General features: G+C 37.6%; 1 protein-coding gene across 2 annotated transcripts; it reads right to left on the bottom strand.

Moving 5' to 3' along the window:
* Positions 1–3,100: 3,100 nt before the first annotated feature.
* Positions 3,101–8,326, bottom strand: LOC121432044 (extracellular superoxide dismutase [Cu-Zn]-like). Of its 2 annotated transcripts, none has more exons than XM_041629862.1 (6): positions 7,976–8,326; positions 7,193–7,581; positions 5,446–5,559; positions 4,709–4,875; positions 4,231–4,351; positions 3,101–3,477 (listed from the first exon to the last, which is right to left on the bottom strand). In XM_041629862.1, exons 1-6 carry the CDS (start codon positions 8,085–8,087, stop codon positions 3,394–3,396), a joined length of 987 nt encoding a protein of 328 aa, XP_041485796.1. In that variant the 5' UTR covers positions 8,088–8,326; the 3' UTR covers positions 3,101–3,393. The 2 variants fall into 2 exon arrangements, with proteins under 2 accessions (XP_041485796.1, XP_041485797.1); XM_041629863.1 differs by having other exon boundaries at positions 7,199–7,581; positions 7,976–8,324.
* Between the last annotated feature and the right edge of the window lie 750 nt (positions 8,327–9,076).

Here is a 9,076-nt window from a genome sequence, read left to right as displayed (position 1 = left end):
CATGTCTTTATGAATATTCATTAGGTGGGTTGATGATATCATACTCCCACTTGTTCTTTTGTATTTCATCATATGAAATTAGGTTTGTTGCATTTTTTTACCAAGAACTTAAACAATAATTGGTTTGCCAATGGATTAAGTGCATTAGTTATTTATTGCCGCAACTTATTTCATCATAATTGAGACAAATTTTACATAATGTATGAAAATATGAAACATTAATGATAACATGTACATTTAATAACATAAGAAAAAAGAAAGTAATGAATATTCATGACGATGTGCATATAACTGATAAACTTTAAAATTCAATACCTTCATTATTTGTTATCCGATTTTTATGAAATTTTCAGCATTTTGTTCAATCTGTGAATTTTACTCCATTTAGTTCTGAATATTCATAAGATGGGCTGATGATGTCACATCTCCACTTTTCTTTTTCATATGTTTATATATACATGAAATTATTTAATGATTGCTCAATCTGCATGACCTTGATAGGACAGCTTGGGTGTGAATTCAAGGCAGACGGTGTACATATACGATGATTTTGCAGGAAGGGGGTATGCATCAGGCGCGGTTCTAAGGGAGGGCTTTGGGGCTCAAGCCCTACCCCCCCCACAAAAGCTCAAGACCCCCCCCCCCCACACACACACACACTGATTCCTACTTGCCGAGAGCATCCATCATTTTAACTCACCCCTCTGAGACCATAAGATATGATCCCGAAACACGTAAAACCACGAATGTAATTCAGGAAAGTAGGAGCTCAGCTTGTCGCTTCGGTCACGATTGGCCCCAATCAGCCCCACCCCCCCCCATAAAAATATCCTTATCGTCATCCCCATCGTAATCATCATCATCGTCATGATTATCAATCATCATCATCATCGCCATCATCATCAGCATCACCATCATCACCATCATCATCATCATCACCATAATTAATCATAACCGCCATCACCGTCACCATCATCATCATCATGGTCATCATCATTATTATCATTATTATCACCATCATCATGATCACCATCTTCATCAACATCATTATCATCACCCACCGCCGGAGAGGACATTTTGAAGTTACAAACTCATCATATCGCATGTAGTTTTCAAGTAATTCATTTTATGCAAACTGACATGAAATATTAAACAATACATACATGAAAATAATTTGGTTTAAACTTGTGTAACTCCGCCTTTGCTGTTAGTGATTGTGGCATATACTGAAAGAAATTGCAAATCAATCAGATATAGTATAGGGCGCGTCGTGTCGTGGTCTAATGGTTACGACTCTCGTCTTTCAATCAGCCGGGGACATGGGTTCGAATCCCAGCCATGGCGTGTTTTTATTCAGCAAGAATTTACCCACATTATTCTGCACTAGACCCAGGTGAGGTGAATGGGTACCCGGTAGAATTCATTCCTTGAATGATTTAGCACCTATATGGCGGCTCAGTTATATACAACCGGCCGGGGATGAGAATAATTATGATACCAATACCAAGCGCTGTTGAGTATATATAGTAGCTGTGCGATATGGATGGACCATAATAATATCATTATTATAAGTGTCCTTATGAATATTTGAAAACTGGCGCTTTAAGTTCTATGTGAATAAAGCTTAATGAGAGCAATTTCAATTTTTCTCCTGTTTTTTTTCTTATTTAAAAAAAATGACAGGGATCGTCGCCTCCCTATACCCATGGAATACTTCTCCTCTACTCTCCTGGACGCGCGTTTCCGTTTTACACCCTGGCGAAGGCATTTTCCGGAAAAGTAGCCAAAAAGTGACTAGTGAAGAGTCTACGTCTACGTTTGTTTACAAATATCAGCTGGGCGCGCGATCCAAAGTTGGGTCTGAAGTCCGCACCGAAGTTATCCGCAGAACATATACTTGCAAATGCAGCTGAGCTTAAATTTCCAGGTTCAATACGAATGTTTGCCTCGATCATTTGCCTTGCCGATTTGCTGATGTCTGTCTTTCTCTCTATCTGTATATCTATCTCTCAAATTCTATCTCTATCTATCTATGTAACTGCAGTATCTATCTATCTAATAATCTTCTCTGTCTCTCTCATTCTTTATCTAACATCTATCTATCTCAAATTCTCTATCTCTATCTATCCATCCATCTGTCTCTCTTTCTCTTATTCTCTCTATCTATTTATCTATCTATTTTTTTAACTTATCTATCTGTTAATTTGTTAATATTCTTTGTCTCTCTCCCTCTTTATCTATCTAACATCTATCTATCTCTATCTATCCACCTGTCTGTCTTTTTCTATTTCTCTCTGTCTATCTATGTATCTATCTATCTTTTAATTTGTCTATCTTCTCTGTCTCTCTCATTCTTTATCCTCGATCTATCTACCTAACATGATCTATCTGTCTCTCAAATTCTCCATCTCTCTCCCTCTCTAGCATCTGTCTGTCTTTTTTCTCTCTTTTCTTTGTCCGCGTCCATATTTCTATCTATAACATCTCTCTCTCTCCATCTATCGATCTATCCTTCTCTCTCTCTTTCTCTCTATCCCCCTCTTCCTCTATATATCGACCTCTCTGTCTCTCCCCCTCTCTCTATTTATCTATCCATCCATTTCTCCCTCTTTCCGATCTCTCTTTCTTTCTATCTATCCACCTCTCTCTCTCTCTCTATTTCTATCTATCTATCTGTCTATCTTGTCTTTATCTATTTATCAGTCTTCTATATCTATCTTTCGGCAGCTTCTAAGCCCTTCTAAGTGTATCAATCCATCAAACTTCAATTTGTCTTTCCATTACTAAGTATCTGTTTATTTTGATTTTGTCTATCATTCTATTCATTTAGTTAATAATTTATTTTTAGAAAAAAAAACTATCATAAACAACGCGACTGCAAAAGCATGTTCGGATTTCTCTCCTGACTGCCGCTCTCTCTGTACATGAAGTGCCGAGGAACTCTGTGCTCTGATCAGTAACTGTGCAAATTGCATGCGGTGGTGGACTCGCCTGTGTCGCACGCTGCATGCAACCAGCGACGTGTGTAGACTCTTCACTAGTCGCTTTTTTGCTACTTTTCCGGAAAATGCCTTCGCCAGGGTGTAAAACGGAAACGCGCCTCCTGGACAGAGTTGAACGTTTAATGTCGTCAAAATTCCTCCTGACATGTAACTTTCAGCCAATCGGATGCCAGAACAAATTAACAACACAAAACCATTGATTAGTCGCTCCATGAATGACTCGCAAGTTCTTCTTTTGAAGATATAATGAATATCAACACACGCCAGGGTCTAATAATTAACCCCCCATCCATGGTATCCGATTTGGGGATTTCACAGAATATTGCACAAGTTCATGGGTTTGATTTGTGTTCAAAAGAGATGGGTCACATGACCATTTCGACCTGTCCAATCACATCCAATCTCCGACATCACGTGTTACTCCGATGACGCAACAGCCCAATGGAGCACTGAATGTGTTCTGATTCTCCTCAATCTGAAATGAGAAAAGAGAAGGTACTCATTTTGTATCAGCTCAATCAACTTTGACATGATAACGAGTTTAAATGTGGACATTCTGATCTGATTATCTTTAATAAATCATCATCGTGATCATTTTTCATACTAAAAATGAGACGCAATTCATATTTTGAAAAAAAAAGAACATTATTTTATAAATTGTCACTCAAAATATGAAACCCCAAAAAGAATCGACTGCTGTACAAGAATGTCCAAGTCGAAATTGACTCCATTCGAAATTGTACACCAAATGAATAGAATTTTGGTAGATAGTTGTTTCCTCACGATTGATATGCCCCCATTTTCACCTCGCATCGTTATACATTTTATAAATTCGCATTCGATTGCAAATCTTTGTGTTACTATGATTACGACGGGACTAATGACCCTGGTAAGTCAAATCTTAAATGGGCATTAATAAATAAAAGTTTAAACATGACCCTAAGAAGGTAGGGCGCAGAGTAAATAGATATAAGAATAACTCAGGTCAATACCTTGGCTAAATTGAATTAAAAATATTTGTTGATTATACTTTATACATGAGGACATCAAATTCATCCTACAAGTGCTGCTCTAAATGAAAAACTGACCAAAATTATAATCAGAGTAACACAAAAATCGTTTCCCTTTTCTTGATTTTCTCAAATTGAATTATCATGGACTTGGGTAATTCTTATATGCTTGTAATTGTTTTCTATTTTTTTTCTCTCCCAAAATGATATTGTCTTACCACAATCGACCTTCCGTACAGACTATTACTTCCTGCCAAGTCAAAGTGTGCAACCTCTGTAGATCTATATTGAGCATAGCCACTCCCATCGGGTGATACGACGGCTAACATACCAGACGACCTGCGGAATTAATTGAAAATATATATGAACATGATGAAAGTTTGTTTATAAGGGATTTATCTCTTAGACGAGTTATTTTAAGCATGAATTAAAGCGAATGATTGAAAGGAAATATGGAATGAGTGTAAGGATGATGTTATTTCGGGGTGGAGGAGATACACGACTAATGTTCAAGAATATTATTTGCATTTCTTCGGCACATCCTTCACAAAAATATTTTTCTTTAATTTTGTTATGCTTTTATTAAACGTTATTGACTACGGTACAGACCTCCCCTTTCAAATAAAGGATTGCATGATGAGGCCGGCCAGCCATTGCCCCCCCCCCCCTCTCTCCCCCTCTCTTTCCATCTCTTACCTGTTCGAGTCATCCTCGCTATCGGAATTTAAGATTGGTCCAAGCCGATGGCAGCCATCTCGAAGATCACCAAACTCCCGGATGTAAACGCCATGACCTTGGCTATTCATGTTGCTTGGAATAAGACCGAAAAGACGAATCAGTACCTCAAGTGACCCATTAGATCTCTGAAAATGGAAGATTTTTCAATCATATTGATTAAATAAATGAATGATGAATGAATTAATGAATAAATAATAAATAAATAAATAAGTAAATAGATAAATAAATAGAGAAAGAGAAAGAAGGAAGGAAGAAAGAAAGAAAGAACAAAAGAAAGAAAGAAATATGATCATGCTGTCACAGCTGACCTTTAATTGGACACGTTAAAGGATGTCTATGAAATGATAATCATTTGGATTTCACTCTTGTACATACATGTACATATAATTTCAATTTTCAATTCCAAACAAAACAACGAGAACTTCTGTTTTCGTATCGCAGTATCGACGTAATTTTAATCAAAACGAGCATGCATGGATGCCAACTAGGTTTACTTCCGCCAAGCGTAATTTTGACTTCTATAGAACGGTGCAAATCTATGTCTTAAAAAATAAATGCATTGATCACAAACTCTAAAACGCTTGTAAAATAATGAACTATTAAAACATAGTTTTATTAATCTTGGAGAAAGGGAAGTACCGTAGTATAATGTAAAATAATGATCATAAGGTTCCCGATAAAAAAAGAATACTTACGTTTTGTCGAAAGTTGACTGTACCTCTGAGCCCGTGGTATTTTACCAAGGTCATGGGTTCGAGTCTTTCGTTGAGTCTCAGCTCACATGTAGCAAAGTCGTACATACCCGACGCCTATATCAAAATAAACAGCAAAGTAAAATTTCTAACAATGTGACCGTGATCATGACGATGTTTCTGTTCTTATCAAGGGTTAACTCAGTAATCATGTGACATTATTCTTAACAGTTTAATTCACTAAATGATGACTCGTATTTATGGCCACTTCAACTAAAGCTGTTCTTCCAAAAGACCTGCATAATACAATAGTCTAATTCCCATCTCAATTCTAATATATCGAGCACCTTGCAATGAGGCAGAAGCGTGCCTAGGATTTTCCACGGGGAGGGGGGGGGGCAACTCTTCCGCAAAAAAGTTGACAAAAAAGGGTCCTCAACAGGATATAAAGGACATTTCACAGCAGAAAAAATGAATTTTGACTAGCAAAAAAAAAAGTCTTCAACTTCTCGTCGGGGGGGGGGATAGGTCCCTTGCATGGGTTGTGACTCGTCAGGGGGGACTGCCCCCTCCCCCCGTAGGTACGCTAGTGAGCAAAAGGTCCCATTTTCATGATTTTTAGATGTTCATTAGAAGTTCATGAATCGGTTGGGCAGGGAAGGGCGCTCTTCCGCTGAGTCGCCAAGCAAGATTAATACGACTCTGGAATTAGGGTATCAATAAAATTCTTCTCATTCTAGAATTTAGTCATTCAATTGCCATTTTTATTGAACCATTAACACGAACATTGAACCATCAATATGTAGGCCTATCATGGCTTCTTTCTGGTTTTATCATGGAGAAAGGGATTGGGTTTTGCATGCAATTTAAGTTTTAGAACAATGTAGGCCTATATTAAACATATTAAAGGGGTCTCAGCTTTTTTAAATTAAAATGTTTCAAGCGTGATAATGTTAATGTTTCAACTATTGAATTTCGTGAAATGGTTGTAGTCACAATAATTCAGGTTGTTTTCTGTACACAAACTTGGTATTTTTTGCTCGCTCACTGCATTCGCTCGCGATCGTGAAGAAATCCATATTCAATTCAAAGTAAGTTCTGGAAGCGGTCAACTCGATTCTATTCATGCCTCCATTTCAGCATCAGGATAAGAACTTGGCCATCGTAACATTTGTCACGTATGTTTAATTTGTATATTTTTGGAAAGAAAATTAATTTTAAAACTAATGAAACTTATTTTTCTTATAATTAATGGAGACCTACAGTAGGGCCTACATTTACCACGAAAAGAGTGCATATTAATTGTTTCCTCGCCCACTCCTCACTATTACACATGAAGCCCTATATGCTGATTTGGGAAGGAAACATTTGGACCGGTATAAACCAAAGTGTAGTTGCAAAATACGCCATTTTAATTTTTAAATATACATGTACGAAGAATAGGGTAAGACTTATTGACAGTGTTATCATGAAAATTGCATCATCCTCGCCCTCTAATTTTTTGGCATGGTCCAAGCCAGCTTCCAGATCCCCACATATTTATAAATTTGGTTCTAAAACTGCGACTGCTTCTAAGCCCAATCGAAAGATATAACAGGCATACTCTAGCCTTTAATCTATTTTTTAATATATACAAAGTGCACTCAATGGGTTGCTTCGCTCGCTTGCTTGCCTTTTCACTAAAACAAATTTTACCTATTATTGCCTTATGGGGGAAAGGCTCACATGTCATGGTCATCACAATGCTTACATTTTCATTTTCATTTGCGTCTTCAGCTTCAACATTATCATCATGAGAATCCTCGTTCTCCGTGGTTTTGTTTTGGTGATGAGCCATGTTTCGACCCTCGTTCAGGAGTTCCATCAGGACGGCATCGGCATTTTGGTCCTGCTCCTGACTCTCCGACGTCGACGGCCTTGTCATCGTATCACTATCCGATTCTTCTTCGTTCAGTTCGTGTAGGATGGATGCGAGTCTTTGGGAGAGTTTGGAGCGGTTTTCTTCGGCGTCGTCGACGATCTGCGGGATCTGACGAGGGTTCTCTTTGACTTCGGCGGAGTTTTCGTCGCTCCGTTGTTCGATTTTGTCGAGAAACCCGTCAAAGAGTTGGGACAGTTCGTCGCGAGAAATCGTCATGGCTGAAAAGAGTAGTGTATAAAAATTAGTTTGACGAAAGAGTCAAATAAGCACTTCAAACCGTCTTTTATTGAAATAAAAATATACATTCAAATCAGAAACCGGATAAGAATTTTAAAAAGAGAAAACATCATGGATTAAAAAAAGGAAAACAAGGGGAAAGAACGTATGCAATAAGTGACATGAGGAGGAAGAAGGGTATGACTTCAGTCTGACTTCAGTCATAGAAACCCGGCATAGAAATCAATTCGTCTCGTTGATACCCGAATTGCAGAAGTTAATAACAGTCCATATTAATATGTATAGGATCTTAGTGTACAAGTGTGTTATAATACTCTTATACTCTCATGAACGAAAGGAAAAGAAAAAAGAATACCTGATTAAACAAATTCTTACCTTGTGACGAGACAATAATTACCGACAGAAAAATCACCAAGAAGATCATTACCCATGTTGAGCGTTTACAATATTTACATGTAAACATCTTGACACGATCCTTGCGATTCATACAATAAAATAACAAGGCTAAAAACGATGATTATTATTCCAAAGTTAAATTATGTAATGATGAATAAGTAATTTTCCTGACTGTCAGCGGAGTAATGTAGCGTTTGAGTTATATTGCCTTCGGACAAGATGAATTGGGATCGTGGGTAAGCTGAGAAAATGACTATCCCCAAATGCTGGAGAAATGGGTCTTGTAGAAGGTTTTGAGTTAAAAGCATGGTAAATTTTGTGTCTTACTGAAATAGATTAATGACTATACCCTACCGGTATACCAGTAACTATAATTCTACATCGGCACGAATTACAATGACGAAGCATTATGCTGTAATACTGGTACTTGACCCCCAACCAGCTGCACTGTCTTTACAACCCCGACCACCCCCCCCCCCGGTGGTTGAATTATATTTTTAAAAATAATTTTCATCATGTACATCTGTTTGGGCAATCTAAACGTAAAATTCAGTTAGGGAAATGTGATGTTGTTAAATGAAATGTCGTCGGCGGTGGCGGCGTCTTCACATCTCGGGAGGTGATGGTATCTGTTAAATCAACATTTGAAATGTTGGAGGAGTGACCTTTTCCAAATGTTACATCCAACCTAGTATAGAGCTGAATCCAACATTTTAAGTGTTGGGTAGAACCATTTAAAGTGGTAAACGCAACATTTAGAAAATGTTGTCACTCCTCCAACCTTTCAAATGTTTAGTTCATATTTCTTTTTTTTTGAGTGAAGGAGCCCCATTTTATTGATGCCATCCATGTGCTTTGAGATAATAATATAAAAAAACTCTATAGCCTCAACGTGAATGGATACGTACCAGCACGTATAAAATATCTATTGCCACAATTTAAATACTTCCGATCCATGGATTTTACGGCCAATTTATCTTCAAACATGGCGCCGATGTTATCGACTCTTCAGTTCATATCATGGAAGTGAGGGGGGTAATACGTACTTTTGAGGGAGTTAATTGGGGTTTTTTTTGGGGG

Source organism: Lytechinus variegatus, chromosome 18 (genome assembly GCF_018143015.1).
Source record: "Lytechinus variegatus isolate NC3 chromosome 18, Lvar_3.0, whole genome shotgun sequence".
Classification (NCBI taxonomy): domain Eukaryota; kingdom Metazoa; phylum Echinodermata; class Echinoidea; order Temnopleuroida; family Toxopneustidae; genus Lytechinus; species Lytechinus variegatus.
The sequence above is the reverse complement of the archived record's forward strand: the minus strand, read 5'-3'. Positions and strand labels throughout refer to the sequence as shown.

What these genes read in the sequence shown, in the direction of transcription:
- LOC121432044 (XM_041629862.1), bottom strand. Translation starts at nt 8,087, where the DNA reads ATGAATCGCAAGGATCGTGTCAAGATGTTTACATGTAAATATTGTAAA. An exon ending in AATTATTGTCTCGTCACAAG is followed by an intron (nt 7,582 to 7,975) that starts GTAAGAATTTGT and finishes TACTCTTTTCAG; the next exon opens with CCATGACGATTTCTCGCGAC. An exon ending in ACGCAAATGAAAATGAAAAT is followed by an intron (nt 5,560 to 7,192) that starts GTAAGCATTGTG and finishes ATTTTGATATAG; the next exon opens with GCGTCGGGTATGTACGACTT.